The sequence below is a fragment of the Alligator sinensis genome, unplaced genomic scaffold (assembly GCF_000455745.1).
Source record: "Alligator sinensis unplaced genomic scaffold, ASM45574v1 scaffold1735_1, whole genome shotgun sequence".
NCBI classification, from domain to species: domain Eukaryota; kingdom Metazoa; phylum Chordata; order Crocodylia; family Alligatoridae; genus Alligator; species Alligator sinensis.
This window is the reverse complement of record NW_005843182.1, coordinates 208,979-226,680: the sequence shown is the minus strand read 5'-3', so window position 1 is coordinate 226,680 and position 17,702 is coordinate 208,979. Positions and strand designations below refer to the sequence as shown.

Below are 17,702 nucleotides of genomic sequence, written 5' to 3'. Positions count from 1 at the left end.
TGAGAAGAGCCTCCTCCCTAGGGGAGAGAGGTGGAGGCCATCTCTTCCCAGCAGCTCGCTGCCTCTCTCGCCAAAGAGCGGGCTGTGGTCATGGAAGCCAAAGCCTTCCTGACGACACCAGCGCTGCAGTCTTTGGTTGACCACATACATCCTCCTGTCCCTTCTCAGCCCATAGCCTGAGACTGGGAGGATCGACGAGAACACCACCTGTGCCCCCAGACCCTTAAGCCCCGCTCCCAAATCCCTGTAGCGCCTCATGACCTGGCTGGGAGTGCTCTGAGCAGTGTCATTGGTGCCCACATGAATAAGGAGCATGGGATAGTGGTCTGTGGGTTTAAGAAGCTTTGGGATCCTCTCCGCAATGTCCCGGATGCGGGCCCCTGGGAAGCAGCAGACTTGTCGGGCTAAGGGCTTGGGGTGGCAGATTGGCCCCTCAGTCCCCCTCAGGAGGAGGGCAAGATATATAGTATTTTGTTTCTTTTTCGTTTATTTTTTTCCCTTTCTCTTATTAGTTGTAGCCAGTTCTACCCACAGAAGGGACCCGTACAAGTCTCCCCTCTCTATTGCATGTCATAATTGTAAACTGTTTTGATTTTTTATTTCAGCATTTTAATCAAGACTGGTGTAGCCCCCATCATGGATTTAATGTAAAAAGTGAAATTAAGTTTTGGGTAAATGCCATTCTGGATCCATTAAAAAAATAGTCCCTCAAAATGCCCAGGTTTGGGACAGAATTTTCGTTGCTTACTTTCTCTAAGGTAGCACTGCTTGCATCTGTGGCAAGGCCAAATTAATTTCAAGCTGTGTTCATTGTGTGTAGTGAACTATATTTTACATTATATGAAATATTTACAAATATGAACTGATTTGCTGTTGACTTCAGACTAATGTTATAGCAGCAGATCTAAGCCAGAAGTGAGGACTGTAAATGGTGAACTGGGGGCATGGGAATCAGGGACAGGGGAATTACTGGAAGACTTGGAACAAGGAGAAACATGGGCTGTGGCTAAGAAACTGGGGAACATCTTGAAGAAATACAAAGCAGCGCTCCAAACTTAAGATGAAACATTTCCCTGATAGTTCAGTTTTCTTCTTCCATCTGCCTTAACTATTTAAGCATTTAGAGAAACATGAGAAATGCAGGGTGTTTAGTGGGTCTTCAAAATTTTGCCATTGCTTATTGATAAGTCTGGCATATATGTACTTACTTTGGCCACTGCAAGATTAAGCTTATCCTCTATTAGACTGTATGAATTATCTTATACTTGCATCTGTTTTTTACATATGAGACCATAAAAGTAGTTTCTGACTTTGGTTCATGATTTTTTTTCTAATAAGAACAGGATTCACAATAGCTCTACATACCATATTTTCTCAAATCCAAGATGAGGTTCTTTTCCTTATCCAACATGGGGGTGGGGAACATTCATCTTAAATTTGAGTACTAGCCAGGGTGGCAGGGTGAAGTGCATGTAGCTGCGGGAGGAATGCCAGTGAAAGGGGATGCTGCTCTGCAGCAATCCCTGTGCTCCCCTCACTCTTGTGTGCCCTCTTCCCTGCATTCCCCCTACTCCCACCTGTTCTGCATACCCCTTTTCCCATGCTCCCGTTGCTCCCACATCATGGGCCAGTTCCCTGCACTTCTCCTTGTACCACATACCCCCTCCCCTGTGCTCCCCCCATACTCTAGTGTTAATTGCCCTGGGCTGGGGCCAGACCACTGCTACTCCATACCCCAGATGCTCCATGCCCTGGGGGCAGACAGAGCCAGAGCAGTTGCACAGGGTAGCACTGGTGAGGGAAAGGGGTCAGGGGGGCAGATGAAAAGCGACCAAGCAGCAGGAGGAACAGGTGATGGAGGTGCAGGCACCAGAGAGGGGCAGGTGGCACAGGGGACAGGCAGGAGTGGGGAGGGGCAGGTGCTAGGGGTGCAGGCACTTGGGGGGAGCAAATAGCAGGGGTGCATAGGCATGCCACCTACCCCCAGCTGCTGCTTTCCTTGCCACTTGCCCCCTGCTACTGCTTTTCCCCACTCAATGGTAAGGGCAATTAATTTTAAATGACCCTCCAATAATTAGGTTCTAGAAATGGAACATTAAAACAAATTTATGATTTTTCTTGTCTAGAATCTAATAATCATCTTATGAAGTCATCTTAAATTCAAAGTAGTCTTGGGTAAAAATGGTAATGAAATGTTTACAAAAATTGTAGCTACATTTTTCTTTTAACTTTTTTTCTTACAGGAAGACATCCAAGTGTTGTTGAAAACTTTCAAACATCACCATTAAGAGGTTTTATAGTTGATCTAAGATTATGGAAGAACAGTGTCTTTGAGCTCTGGGTGTGCGCTCTTGGGTTAGCAAAATTTGGATTCTTCATACCTTTTGTTCATATGGTAAGAATGTAATTTCCGTTCTGATTACTACTGATTTAATAGTGATACTTCATGTATTTTTTGCTTTTTAAGTATCCTTCTGTGATAATTTAGCTGTCATTTAGAAAAGCAAGAGATTATAATTACTTGTATTCGAAAGAATGTGGACTTCTTATTAACAAAGATACACATGACTCAACATGACTTGCATAGTTTCAATTGTACAAGATTCTTTTGTAGTTGGATTTTAATATGATTTTCTTCTGAAGTACCTGTATGTTAGCCTTGAATAAGCTAACAAATGGATTAATCCTGTCTTGTGAGAGCCTGGGGTCCAGAGGCATGTTCAATATACCATTTTTCTCCATTTGAGAATAAAATATTACACTGATTATTTTGGGGTCTAAAATGTTAGACCCAATATTTCTACTAGAGTAGCAACAAGAGATCTCAGCTTAGATCAGGATTTGCTGGTCACCACAGTAAATTTAAAAAATAGAACTGGAACGGTTAGATACTCCTGATGTTTAGATACTCTTTCCTCTAATTTTTAGGTCAGATTTATTCACATCCAGTTTATATCCATTTTGTCTTGTGCCAACATTGTCCTTTAACTAAAATAGCTCTTATCTTCTAGTGTTTACCTTTATGTGCTGTGAAATTAAACCCATAGTTGAGATGCATTAAGAAGCATGTCTTGGTATTAGCATTGGTGGCCTAGTCAGCAGTGCAGAGACAAGAAGTCTTTCTCCAGCAGATTTCCTGAATTCTGCTGGTTTAGGGACTGGAGTTTTTATAGTCTTTCATGGATGGTAGTGGTTCATATTCTGGCCCTCAGCCAAAGGGCTTGGAGGAAATTGAGTTGCAATCAATTATCAGGCCCCCTATACACATGCAGGTAAAGGTGTGATAGGACCTAATACGTGAGTACAGATAAATGCTTCAAACTTCTAAAGGATTTAAAAAAGGAAAAAAAGTGTTTTATGAACTATGAAACAGTATTTTGTCAATTATTTTTTAAGCAGAGTTTTAATGGAAAATGGTTGGAATAAAATGACAAGTCTGTATGTGCATATGCAAATGAATCTGTGGAAAGTAGCGCTGTATTATTTATTTAATTGATATACTGGTATTTACAGATGAAGCTTGCAAATGACTTGGGCATTTCATTGGATGATGCACCATATATTATGGTAGGAACTGGAATAAGCAGCCTGCTTAGTTGTCTTTTTTTTGGAAAGATTTGCAATTCGGAGAATATTAACCGTCTCTTTATTAACCAGGCATCTGTATTTTGTGTTGGTAAGTTTTTCCATTATCCAAATTAAATATAAGAAAATGTTTTTAAAATGGCAGTCATTCTACTCTGTATTTAGCTATATATATTCTGATTTTCACTCTGCACTAATTTTTTGTTGGTGGCTCTTGAAATGGAGTTGCACTGCCATTCTCTATGAAGTGGTGAATCCGTCATACTTTTTGTTACAGAACTCTATCAGTAGCTTATTTAAATTACTGTGTACCTGCTTAATTGCTAATGACCGTAAACTATATTTACTTTTTAAACATTTTCTATAATTTTATGAATGTGCTCTCTTGTTGCTTGTATTACATGTGTTTTGCAATAGTTGTTCAGTTTCTGCAAAAATAAGTATTTTGGAGACCGATTCTGCCACACTTACTGATTCACATTGACTAACTTTATTTAACAAATAGTCTTGTTGACTCGATGGGAATATGTTTATACCAAATTACTACTCCTGAGTAAGGGTAACAGAATCCTGGTACATGTAGGTATGTTTTCAATTCACATGTCATTTTGTTTAGTGATATGCTGTTGTCCCTAAAAAAGGGCAAATAGAGTACAGTTGATTACATTTCTCTTGTCAGAACCTTTCCTCTGCTCTCTCAATGGATGGCAGAATGTGTAATAAGTGTTCACTGAAACTGAAGAAGCACAAGGAAAATGGGTTAAAGACATTTGAGGTCTACTGTTTATAGCAGAGTCAGAACGACGGTATTATTTGCAGAATATGTTAGCAGATTCCATTTTACTACTACTGTACTTCAGTAATATAAAAGTTTCACTGATAAATAATGGTTGCTTGCTTAGAAATGTAGTGAATCACAATTTCTTCAGAAAGGAGATTTAAATTTTATGAAAATGATGCTAATTTATTTTAAAATCCATTACCAAGTTCTGATTTAATGCAGGCATATCCACAGCTGCTTTATATGTATCTTACAGAATAGAAACTATACTCTCCATCATCTGAGCCATGGGTACAGGGCCAATAAAAGTTTAGGGGCAAACCCTGATGCCAGTGTGAAACCCAAATGTGTTCTCTTTGAGCAGAGGTTCTTGTTGTTCATTTAGCAAGCTTCAATATACAAATGATTTTTGAAGGATTCCAAAGCATCTAGTCAACTATTTTCTGTCCTCTGCCAGGATCTTTTTGTTAAAGGCAAATAGTAAGATTTAGCCTTAATTTATCATTTCAGGCAAATGAATATTTATTGGTAAAGTTACAGAGTCTGAGGTTCAGAAAACCTTCCAGGTGCCCTGCCTCTGCCCTCAACTTCACTTTCAACAGTACTCTTGGGCACCTTATCAGAACAGACTTCAGGAAATCCATTCCTTTCTGCAAAGAGTGCCCTCAAGCCCAGGCCACTGCATTAAAGATGGGAGGGGTTTAATTCCAGTTACTTCCTGATAATAAAAAGCAGTGTTCCAGCTCAGTCTGGCTCTTAGGGGGAAATGTCAATATGGTCACCATGAGAATCAGCAAACCTTTTCTAGAAAAAGGTAACTGACTATATGATCTGGATATTTACATTGATATAGGGATACTACTGTCTCATTTGTTGTAAGAAAAAGCATTGTGAATATCACCTGTAGTCTTTTGGACTAGCTTTGATACTACCTATTTTTGCAAACCGTGTTTTTGAGTCTCACACTGAACTTTGGTAACCAACAACCTCAGGAACTTTTTTAGTCTGGTGGCTCTCAAAATATTGTCTTCATTTAGAGATGGATTTCTAGATATATCCAAACCCAATTCATACTTACCAGAGATGCTTCCAAATGCTTTATTCATTGATGATAGATTCATTAATAACTATTCAGACAGTTAGGAATGTATCCTCTGACATCCCTAAATCAATCATGATAGATGCCCAGGGGGGTATAATGGGATAAATCACTCTAGACATACCCTTCTCATGTCTTGATTCTAAAGCATCTACTACTGCCACTGGACTAGATAGGATACTGGTCTAATCCAGTATGGCACTGCTTATATTTTTATGTCACAGGACAGAAAAAACAGGCAGAGGAACTGCACACTGAGTAAAGCCTGGATAAACTGTTCAGACATTTCCTAAAGATATGTCTACCCTGCAGAGCCCAGAGCCTCTGAGAAACAAGCCTCTGCTACATTGTCTTCCTCACATGTGCCCAAGCCTGGCAATTAGCAGGTGGTTTAGAGGCACCCTGAATGCTGATCTCAGGCTCTCATTTTCAGGGGCATGCGATCAGGATGTCTTTGAGCCTAAAAATCCTTTGGTTTTATTTCATCTGGAGAGGGGGCTGGAATGTTATAGTGGCAAAGATTTGGTTTGGCCAGCGCAAGCTGCATCTACTTTTGGATTGTTTTTTTCTGTTAGAGTATATCTGCACAACTGTATCATCAAAGTCCTCATAGTATAGATTGGGATCTAGACGGACTTAAAATTCTCAGTGGAAAAGTTGGTCATATGGTGCCAACGTGCCCATATGTGGCACGTGCCCATGTGTATTCTTTTATTTCCCTTATATGAAAACTGTTGTTTTTGTTTTCATCTTCTTAAAATGTTCCTGCCAAAACTGATGCAAACTGCTCTGGAACTCCTTTTATAAGTGTCAGCTTCCTAACTGGAAAGCTACTTTTCATTCTTTTAATATACTTTTTTTATATTTCTGATAATAGGTTGTTTATGTGCTTCAGGTTGTGCACAGTTGCCCCCTACTGGATATAATTAATGGCAACTATGCAAGTCTACTAAAATATCTGAAGTAATACATTGTTTTATTCTAGTGTTCAAACTATACCAGCCACCTAGCCATGAGAAAAGTCAGCTTAAAATGAATGAGCTGAAAGAGCTGTGTTATAGTAATCTTTCAAATTACTTTCCAAGGAGTCCCTCAAGGACACTAGGTAATTTGTTTATATAGAAGAAAGTCATTTGAAAGGAGCTTGATTTATTCGGAATGTCAGAGTAAATAAAAGATAATTCGGAATCCGTGTGCTATTGGTATTTATCAATAATTTTTTATTTTATTTGTGAAGAACAGAAGGCAAGGATTTCTTAGGATCTTATCTTTTATTGGATCAACTGCATAGCTGATATAGTCAGACAAGCTTACAAATGCAAGGCATTCTTTAGCACAGAAGGGAAATGCACGGATTCATAGAAAATGCATAGAACAGAAGGGAAATTCATAGAGTGAATGAAGTTATGAGGAATGAAGCTAGTGGCCATCTTGGAGCTTAAAGCAGTCTTTTAGATATCCTTGGGCCCAGACCTTTTAGCTCCTTAAAAGAAATGATTGATAACCTGAATTTTATTTGATATTCTGTAGGAAGCCAGTGCAGAGTAGAGGATAGCTGTGATCTACACAGGGTAGCTTGTGTTACTAAAGAGTTCTAAGCAGTGTTTTTATGAGTAGCTTCTTAGGGTTTTGTAGACAGGTGTGTTGTGGTGATGTAGTTTGGATGAGGGAAGATAAAACCATATATAAATACGACTGGGTCACCATCCATCACTGCAGAATGGAATCTCTTAGCTCAGTAGTGCTCAACCTTTTTGGCCAGTGTGCCTGATGGGTAATGCCCAGGCCAGCCAAGGGCCGGATCTGGTTGATGGTCCTGATCTGGTATGGGGACATCCCAGCTCCAGTCTGGCCCCATGGAGGGGAGGGGGCATGGCCCAGCCCTACAGGGGGAAAGGGGCATGGTCCAGCCCCAGCCTGGCCCACAAGAGGAAGGAGGCTTGAGCTGGCTTCAACCTGGCTCCATGGGAAAAAGGAGGCATGGCCCAGCCCCATTCACCCTGCTGGGAAGAGTGTGGCTCAGGTTCATCCAGCCACAGGGGTGGCAAAGAAGACATGACCTGGCCCCAATCTGCTGCATGGGGCTTGGGATTTGAGAATTTGGCAGCGGGGAGGGTAGCCACATTTATTGCCGCTGTTCCCCTGCTGCCAAATATCCCAATCTATGGGGAGCTCCATGGGCCAGATATCTATGGCTCCATAAGTAGCATTTAGCCTGTAGACAGGAGGTTGAGCACCCCTGCCTTAGCTAGCTGAAGAAGGTAAAAAGTGTTAGACATTGATGCTGCTATGTAAGAGTAAGTATGATCCTTAGTGTACAATGAGATTATATCAAAATGACTGCAGAGCAATCAACCAGCTATTGATAGGAAGCACAGTCTTCATCTGTTCCTTTCAGCACATGTGTTTCATCCACAAGTCCAAGCACGTGCCATGCTAAGCCTATCTTAACTTTTTGTTTTGTTTTTCAGGTGTGTTATTTTTGCTTATTCCTTTTTGTAAAACACTTACATCTCTAATTGCCTTTGGCACCCTTCTGGGATTTTTCGATGCAGGAAACTATGTTCTTTTGCCTGTGCTGACTTTTGATTTAATGGGAGCAGAGAAAATGCCAGTTGCTTGGGGTTTTATGATGGCTGTCAATGCAATTAGTTGTTTTGGTCCACCATTTGCAGGTGAGTTATTTAACATGAAGTTATATATGAAGATAGTCCTAAATATTGATTCTCTGACAGTGCTAATATTTAAATATTTATCCATATTAAAACAACGTATTTTCCTAAAACAATTAATAACATTGCTAGCGATATTGAAGGGGGTTTTTTTGGGAAGCATCCTTGGCCTGTAATAGTTTAGACAGTCCTGTGCTTCTGTACCTAGGGCAGTGGTTCCCAACCTTGGGGTTACAACCCTATTTGGGGTTGCAGTGATAAAAAATGGGGTCGCAATGACACTCGGCAGTGTTGACCAATTCTGATGAAAATCACAGAAAAAAGCAGGAAACAGTGGGTTTCCCTTGCAGGCTGGCAGAGTTCCAGTCTGCAAGGGGCAGCTTGAGGCTGGGTGGAGTGGAGGGAGGGTGATCAGACAGAGCACGCCACATGCATGTGCAAGCATACACATGCATGTGGCAGTTAGGTGGCATGGAGAGCAGCTCCCACAGCTCTCTCCAGGTAAGTCTGTGGAGGGGAGGGCAGATTGAGGACCCCAAGGGCAGGGAGGGAGGAGGAAGTGGGGCAGGGGTAGAGCTGGGGCTACTGCCCACCCGGAGCCTGGGGCCAGGGCGAAAATATGGAACCTGGTGTAGCAGGATGGAGCCACAGGCAGTTCATACAGGGGTGGGGCTGGCTCCCCACTACTGCACACACTCCTGAGGAGAATAGTATAGGGGGGCACATATCCCCCAGATTTGTTCATGGGGCAGGGGCAGATGCAAGCTGCCCACTACATGCTTGTGGCTCCTCACCCTTCTGCCTTCCCCCTAGGGCCTCCATGGCCCAGTGTGCAAGACCCAGCATGGGAGGGCAGAGCAGGACAGGGAGGCTTGCTGCCCTTGCCAGGAGCCCCACATCACCATGGCAAAGCACCCCCTGCCTGCCTGGCAGTAGCAGGGAATAGACAGGTTACAGGGGTGGGTGAATGAGAACAGGATGGGTTTCAACACTGACAAGTGCAAGGTGCTGCACCTGGGGAGGAAGAACCAGCAGCACACCTACAGGCTGGGGAACTCCCTTCTCGTCAGTGCAGAGGCAGGTGACACTGGTCAGGCTGCAGTTGGAGTACTGTGTCCAGTTCTGGGCGCCGCACTTCAGGAGGGATGTGGACAATATGGAGAGGGTCCAGAGGAGGGCCACTCGCATGGTCAGGGGGCAGCAGGGCAGGCCCTACTAGGAGAGGCTAAGGGACCTGAACCTGTTAGCCTCCACAAGAGAAGGCTGAGGGGGGATCTAGTGGCCTGTTACAAACTAGTCAGAGGGGACCAGCAGGCATTGGGGGAGTCCCTGTTCCCCCGAGCACTCCCAGGAGTGACTAGAAATAATGGTCACAAGCTGGCAGAGGGTAGATTCAGGCTAGATTGCAGGAGGTGCTACTTCACTGTCAGGGCGGCTAGGATCTGGAACCAACTTCCAAGAGAAGTGGTGCTGGCTCTTACCCTGGGGGGGTTTTAAGAGGAGGTTAGACAAACACCTTGCTGGGGTTGTTTGACCCCAGTACTTTTTCCTGCCATGGCTTGATGATCTGCTCAGATCCCTTCTGACCCTACCAACTATAAAACTGAAACTCTATGCTGCCACCGTTACTGCTGCTGGGCAGGTAGGGGGTACCTCGCCATGGTGGTGTGGCCAGTATGGGGCTTCTGGCAGTGGCACTGTACCTCTTTGCTTGACCCTGCCCACTGGGCCATGGAGACCCCCAAGGGGAGGGCAGCAGGGTTGGGAGCCCAGAGCCTGCAGTGGGCACCCCACATCCTTCCCCCTATGGGTTTTGCTTCAGCCATGCCGCTTGCAGGGGGAGGGGACACTGGTCTTGTCTGTATCATTTTGAGGTCGCAAAAATATCCAATGTTTAAATGAGGTCATGCTGAAGAAAAGGTTGGGAAGCACTGACCTAGGAACAGTTTGAGGAATGAATGGTAGGGAGGATTCAATATCTCTTTTCCTCTCATATGGCTACTGCTGCCATAGGCAGACAAGGTTCCTTGGGTGAATTTGATATCTTTTATTAGACCAACCCAAATAGTTGGAGAATATTTATTAAGCAAGCTTTCGGGTTCAAAAACCCTTCGTCAGGCTAAGGAAGTTTCAGCAGTTGGTGCGTGCTCTTCCTGGATGGAATGAAAAGTAAAGAAGCCAGGGGCTGGGCTGGGCTGGGGAGTCAGTTGCCAGGCAGATTATAATGTATCAAAAATCCAATGTCTATGTTTAGTCCATGATCTCTCGTATCCAGAAGGTTGATGAAATGGAGCTCATAGGCTCATCTCTGGGAAGTGTTGTGTGAATTTCCCTTGAGGATCAGGACTGAGAGATTGGAGAGAGAGTGGCCCTCCTGTGAGAAATGTGCCCCCACCGGTAATTGGGTATTTCTCTCTTTGATGGATTTCTGGTGTGTGTTCATTCTGGTGCGCAGTTGTTGTTTGGTCTGTCCTACGTATTTTCCATCAGGGCATTTGGTGCATTGGATGAGGTATATTACATTTCTGGAGGTGCAGCTGTAAGATCCTGGGATGCTGATGGCTCTGTTGTAGGGTGTAGTAATTGTGGGGGTGGTGGAGATGTGTTGGCAGGTTTTGCATTTCTTGTCATGGCACGGTCTGGATCCTTTTGGTGTCTTCTGGGCTTGAGGAAGTTTGCTTCTGGTGATGAGGTTGGCGAGGTTCGGTGCTTGTTTGAAGGCTAGGATGGGTGGCTCTGGGTTTTGAACCCGAAAGCTTGCTTAATAAATATTCTCCAACTATTTGGGTTGGTCTAATAAAAGATATCAAATTCACCCAAGAACCTTGTCTGCCTATGTCCTTAGACCAACACGGCTACAACCTAAACCCCTACTGCTGCCATATGCATTTTTCCCTTTCTAGACCTACGATATTTTTGTTTTTCTGTTGTCATGTTATCAGCTTTTTGGGTCTCGGATGGCGTTAAATATTGGAGATATTTTTCTTGGTAAAGCATTTCTTTCTGCTGTATTCACCATAAGTTATAAATTTGCCCTTCTGTAAACTACCTACACGAGGCTTGTGTACTATTTAGGTCCCACATAACCCATGTTATACAGAGTTAAGTAGAACCTTGAAGTGGTGCAAAGACCTTGTTAGATGTCATCAACATAGAGGTGAATTTCTTCCAATGTAAAGTTTTAATATCTAATTCATTATACTGGTATTATTTTTCTGTAGCAATTTGGAATGTATTCTAGGCCTTTTTAATTTTGTTGTTGTGGCATCTCAACTCTCCTCTCATCACCTGCCCCCAAAAACTGTGTCTGTGAAATAAGAAAGTATCATTCCTCTACCAAGTGCTCTATTTCAGGTGGCCAAATAAAGCAGTGTGACAGCTGTAGTTTTGTGTTTAAAAAATGGTTCAGAACTTCTCAGAGAATCCATCTTAAAAACTTTACACAAAAAAAGCAGGTTCACTTGCTCGTTGCATCAACGTCTCCTTTTAGATCCTTTCTTATCTGGGGAAAGGACATTGGTTGTATCTTTATCCCATGGGGTGCCTTACTTAAAACCACCCTCTGGCTTCTATGCAACTGAATCTCCTAAAATTCTAGGTCCTGAGGGAAGCTAGGAGCTGCTCCAAGCAAGCGTCATTCCTCCCCATTGACCAGGGAAAGGAGTTCCAGTCCATATCTCTTGTGGAACTTTAATCTTGGCTGTAAAAAGTTTGCTGCATGTTTCTTCCCAAAACTGAGGTGGCCTCCCCAGTGCCACTTCCCCTCTTTTTGGTGACTATCCTAGTCCCACAGGTTTATTTTTAAGCAGCAAAATCTAGCACAAGGCAGTGTTGTCCCAGGTTGATTTTTTTTTTTTATCTCAAGCATTAAAAGGTCAGTGCACTCTTTTACAATTCTAAAATACCTTAAAATAATAGAACTGAATTCACCTAGATTTGTCTCTTGTAAAATCGGTCACCTCAAAACTATTGAGGATTAGTCCTTAAGCTCTGACCAACCTCCAATTAGAAAATTTCTTGCCCTAATAAACCATTTTTACTGTATGCTCCCATTGATTTGCTTTTAGAATGACAGCACAAGAGGCAGTGACGTGAGTGCCCTTCTCTCACACATCACGAGATGAAGTTTATTGTAATGGATTTACAGTCTATATTGAAAGAACAGACTTGTCTGTTGGGCCCACCATAAACATCTCTAATAAGTGTGAGGCTGTTTTCCCACAAAGTTTGGCAATTCTGTATATGTTATATAGATTAAAAGTGCTTATATTATTTTTAGGCTTCTCTGACTTTTCTGTGGTGCTCATGACTGTGGTCCAGGGTTGTAAAGAGGAACATGAAGGAAAATACATGCTCTAATAAAAGAAGAATATGATTTGCATGTAACTGGAATATTATTTTTTTTCAGGCTGGATATATGACATGTTGGGGAGTTACAACATTGGGTTTGTAGTCCCTGGGCTTTTCTCTGTTGGAGCAGCAGGTATTCTTGCTTTCATTCCCCGGCTGAAGAAAACAGCAGTACAGGAGAAGAAAAATATTATTCATGCCTCTGTTTGTGAGATAACAAGCAGTATAATACCTTGGGGGTCATCATCTATTTCAGAAGGGGTAAGTGAAAGAATGAGTTCATCTATACCAAAATGATTATTTCTGTGCTAAAACGTCTTTATTTAAAGCATGTAGGAACATTTTTCATAATTTATTACATGAAGCTAAAATAGACACATGCCTATATTAAAATATTAGTACAATCTTATTGTTTTATTATTTTTTCTTTTGTTGATTTTTTTTTTTTTCTTCTTTTCTGCCCTGGTTGCTATTGTTTCTACTAATCTTTTAAGACAATTTAAAACATTTTTGCTGATTGGAAAGCTTTTCCTGGTTCTTTTGGTATTCCTCACGGAGTGCGAGTGTGTGAGCATTTAGAAAATGTGTGCATATAGGAATTATTTGAAATATTTCTCAAATTGATAATAAGTTTCAAACTGGTTTAAACATTTTATACTAAGTTCTCCATTGAAGTAAACAGAATTATGTTAGTCTTTTAATTTAAATCACTGAACAGTAGATTCTAAAGACTAAAAGACTAAAGCTTCTCTTCATATCGAGTTGTTTTAAGTTTTTTAATTAAATAGTGTTGGATCATAGGAAATTGGTTGTATTTCTTATTCCATAACTGGCCTGATATAGACAGTGCAAACCAAGTTATTCATACAAAGCCCTTCCAGCCAAAGACATTCAATCCAGTCTTCTGATGGAATGTTGAAGGCTGCAATAAAATGTTTTGTGGTACTCAGATTAAAGTGTGGTTATGACTAAAAGGCAGTCTATAAAATTAGCACCTTCTTAATCTCTCCTGCATATATTCCAGTGTCATATTGGAAAAGATGAAAAGACTGGCAAAGTACCAGAGTATTGGAAGAAAGCAACTGGCCATTTTCCGTGGAGATGGGTGTTTGTGATTTCTTTGTGAACCTCTCTTACCATATTTTGACCCATTCATTCACATCATTACTGTCTAGATTTATTACCAAAAAAAAAAAAAAGCATCTTAGACATATAAAGTGACTCTGGTAGTAAAGTGGTTAAGGTGTCTCACAACAGAATCTGGAAATATAAGTCTAAGCTTCACTCCAGACACACTGAAGACTGCTCCCAGTTGACTCTGTGTATGGGCAGCTGACCATTTGGTCTGGGGAGGTCAAGGATGACTGGATATAATGTTGGTCACATCACTCACTTGGGTCCTGATATGTCCCTTGAAAACTGTTTTAACTTTTTCTATGTCTAAACTAATACATGTGCAACCTATATACAGTATCTATCTGAATTACTTTATCTGTACAAGACAAGAAGATGCTATGTATGTATGTGTGTGTGCGTGTATTGAAAAATAATGTATCCACCTTTTAAAATAGAAAGATGTCTCAGAAAAGATGCCTCTTTTTTCTCTCAGACAACTTGACCTTGACCAGGAGGGACCCTTCTTCCCCTGTGGACTTGTATAGCTCTCCTGTTCTTCCTATGGGGTTTTGGTGCATCCCCAGAGGGAGATCCTGTTTTGTACAGGAATCAAATAGTTCTCCATTCTTTCACTGGAAAGTTTTTGCTGGTGCTTAAATGCTTCTATTTGAGCCTTATGGTGTAAGAGACACCTTTAGTGAAGCTAAGAACCTGAATGACTATCTACCTAATAAACAGCAGCATTGACTTCAGATTAAGGAAATCCTCCCTCTTCTGTAATGGTTGGGGCACTTGCCCAGGACATTCTGGAATGAGAGGGTTTAAATCCACATCTCCTACTTCCCAGGACAGTGTCCTAAGCAGCAAGCTGTGGCTGAGGCATGGCTGAGAGTATCCTCTACTCTCTCCTGTTGGAACTGGCCCAATGGGCAGACATGAGGAAAAGATTTATGAGGCCAGAAATAGAGCAAGCAAAAGAGAGCCCAACTTGGCCTGAGTTTGGTCTCTGGTTCCAAAGCAGCTTATTAATTTTATTCAAAGATGATTTAAAGCAAGATTATTACTTGTACTGATGTTAACCTGCTCTTGTAAGTAAAGGCGTTCTTTGACACACACATAAGGGCTAGGCAATTAACAAAAATGTATAGATAAAGGGAGTGAAACTGTAAAAGAACATAAAAAATTAATGGGAAGATTGATTCTGAGGGAAGTTTAAAAGTCTGTAAATACAAAGGAGGAAGAGTAGCTGTTTATCTTAGCCAAATAAAAGCAGAAACTGCAACCAAGAGTAATGGGACAAAGCTTAAGAAGGGAAATTTAGGATGAATGTTAGAGAAAAAAATTACTGAAAAGGAGATACCTTCAGATGAAGAACCAGTTTCCCAATTTCATTGTCTGGGTTGTTATACTTCAATCAGAAGTTTTAAATGCAAGAATTACTGGGTATACTTCTGTTGGCTGTGTAAATGCAGGATGTCAAATTATCATGGTGTTCCTTTTTTGGCCTTCAAATCTATCAGATTACAAAAACCCAATTTTATTAAAATTTCTGAAGATATTTTAGATATTTAAATTTAACACAGCCACAATAGTTTTCCAATCGTTTATCTATTTTCATACACAGACGCTAAATAATTCTGAAACAAGGCGTTCCATTCCTGTCACTTCAAACACAGATATAACAGAAGATGAAAAAGGAGAACCTTCAGGTTTAGCAAAAGAACCTGAGACTCCTGCTCCCTACGAAAACGAACACGATGTAGTTTTAAGTGAAGAAGAAGAAGAAGACATACATGAAGTATCAAGTACCACCACTAGTACTTAAATCAATGGTATTAAAATGATTTTCAGTTGATATTTAGCTATACAGCTTTCCAATATGGTCTCAGTGAATGCAATGGTCAGGATCAAAGGATAGTGACAGACTGATGAGATGCAGCTTATCTGTACATTTATTTTTAGTATATCCTAAACTGATAGAGAATTGGTTACCATTTGTTTGATCATACATCCTTGAATATACTTGTTTTAATTACACTTCTGTTTTGTAATTCAGATCTACAATCAGTTTGTTGAATTTCCTGTATTAAATATTTGTAATATATTTAAGAATTTTAAAATATGAACTGCGGTGGGAATTAGGACATTTCTCAAATGTTACATGTTTTTAAATTGCATCTAAATTATATTTTAAGTTTATTATCAAATTACTTATTAGTTATGGTGAGCTCTTTGTCAGGGGTGGGGTAAACTGGTCAGCCAGTCTTGGAGATCCATTGGACATACACTGCAATAGTTTCCCTGAACTCTATGAAGACATAATGATCTAGGCTGTACTTTTTAATCCAAGGATCAGAAAACACTTTACCGACAGTTTAATATTCTCACAATGTCTCTAGAAGTAGATAGTAATATATTCACTTAACAGATAACTTCTTCATGCTTCAGTATATCTATGTTACTAGACCAATATCACATGACAACAGGTCAGAAATGGGAATAGAATCCAGGTTTGCCTTTTATCTTTTTGCCGTAACCTCTAGTTAATGTCATCAGCTCATGATGAAAACTAGCATGGAAGCAGTTGTAGGAGATAAGAGTGAGGCAAGGGACTGTGTACACATCCAAGTTCCATGTATAGGGAAAAACAAGCCTGCGTAGGTGGTAAATTTATGGGCTAGGAAAATATCTAAGACTAGTTCTTTAATGGAAATTCTTCAGGATGGCTCTAGCTTAAGTACTTTCTGCAGTTGATGGCGGATAGGGGGAGCTAGTGGACTGTTCCTGAATTTATGTTGAAGAGTAAAGAGGCCTGTCAACATCTTATCTATTGCTTCAGTAAAAGCAGAGGGCATGAGAGCTATCAGATAAGACAGTGCAGGGGTAAAAGTGGGCTAGATGGTATTTGTGGATCAGAGCAGTGAGATAAATGTAGTGGGTACAGAAAATTAAAGCACAATAAACACAATAGGATGGCTTCAAATTTCCATCAGAATCTTTTTTTAGTACATGTAATAAATGTTGTTACAGCTTTAGAATAATTTTCTTATTTGTGATCTGCTTTTCCATAATTTTCTTACTTGTAGCTAGTGTTTTTGTTGAATAGGTACAAAGCAGCTTAGACTAATTGGGTGCCTATATACATGCTCTAGGATTGCTGGAGGAGGGGGGAGGGCATTTTAATTAGAAAGGCTCTTGGGAGTTGCTCTAATTAAAATACTGCAGCATCTAATGTATTGAGCATCCCATGTTTCAAAATGGCGGTGGGGATGCGTTAATTAAAGCTCCTTTGACAAGCTTTAGTTAAGTGCCTCTGCAGCCATTTTGAAATGTGGGGTATTGAATATATGAGACACTGCAGCACGCTGGCACATTCTGATTGGAATGCTTCAGCAGACTCGATTGATTGAGTCTGCCCAAGCACTCCAGTTAGAATGCTCCAGCGTGCTGCAGCATCTCATGTATTCAGCATTCCATGTTTCAAAATAGTGGCTGGGACACTCAACTAAAGCTCATCAAACAAGCTTTAGTTAAAGCACCCCCGCTGCCATTTTGAAATGTGGGACACTGAATACACAAGATGCTGCAGCATTTTCATCAGAGTGTGTGTCCGCTTGCTTCTGATTAAGATGCTGATGAATCGAGTCTGCTCTGATGCATTCTAATCAGAACACATAGGAGCACATGTATAGGCACCCACTGTGTTACACCTTTTGGACTTACAGGCCAGATGAATGCCACAGGGCCTTTCTGCAGGCTGGATCAAGCCCTGGGCCCTACCACTGCCCCCTCGTGCCCTCTGGTGCTAGGATTGGGTCCTAGGGGGCTGGCACTGTTACCTCTCTCCCCTCACATGCCAGGATTGTGTCCCAGGGGCTTGGCACCACTCTCTCCTTCCCTCTGTGTGCTGGGGCTAGGACTGGGCCCAGGGGCTTAGCGTCATCCCTGCCTGGCCCTGCATACTGGAATCAGGTGGTAGATCCAGTGCTCAGGGCCCACGGCTTCCTATGGGTCCAGAGCTTTGGGAGCAGGGGTGCTGTGCCATTGCTCCCCTGCTGCCAAATTTCCAGACCCACAGGAAGCCCCATGGGCTGGATGA

General features: G+C 41.5%; 1 protein-coding gene across 1 annotated transcript in view; it reads left to right on the top strand.

Annotated features, from left to right (window-relative positions):
• Nucleotides 1–15,634, top strand: part of LOC102373033 (monocarboxylate transporter 10-like) — a 29,048-nt gene extending 13,414 nt beyond the window's left edge. The window contains exons 5-9 of the mRNA XM_006037848.3: nucleotides 2,244–2,395; nucleotides 3,514–3,676; nucleotides 7,937–8,140; nucleotides 12,546–12,748; nucleotides 15,228–15,634. Coding sequence (XP_006037910.2) covers nucleotides 2,244–2,395; nucleotides 3,514–3,676; nucleotides 7,937–8,140; nucleotides 12,546–12,748; nucleotides 15,228–15,428 — 923 coding nt within the window. The 3' untranslated portion in view covers nucleotides 15,429–15,634. The remainder of the gene's footprint in view (nucleotides 1–2,243; nucleotides 2,396–3,513; nucleotides 3,677–7,936; nucleotides 8,141–12,545; nucleotides 12,749–15,227) is intronic.
• The last annotated feature ends 2,068 nt before the right edge of the window (nucleotides 15,635–17,702 follow it).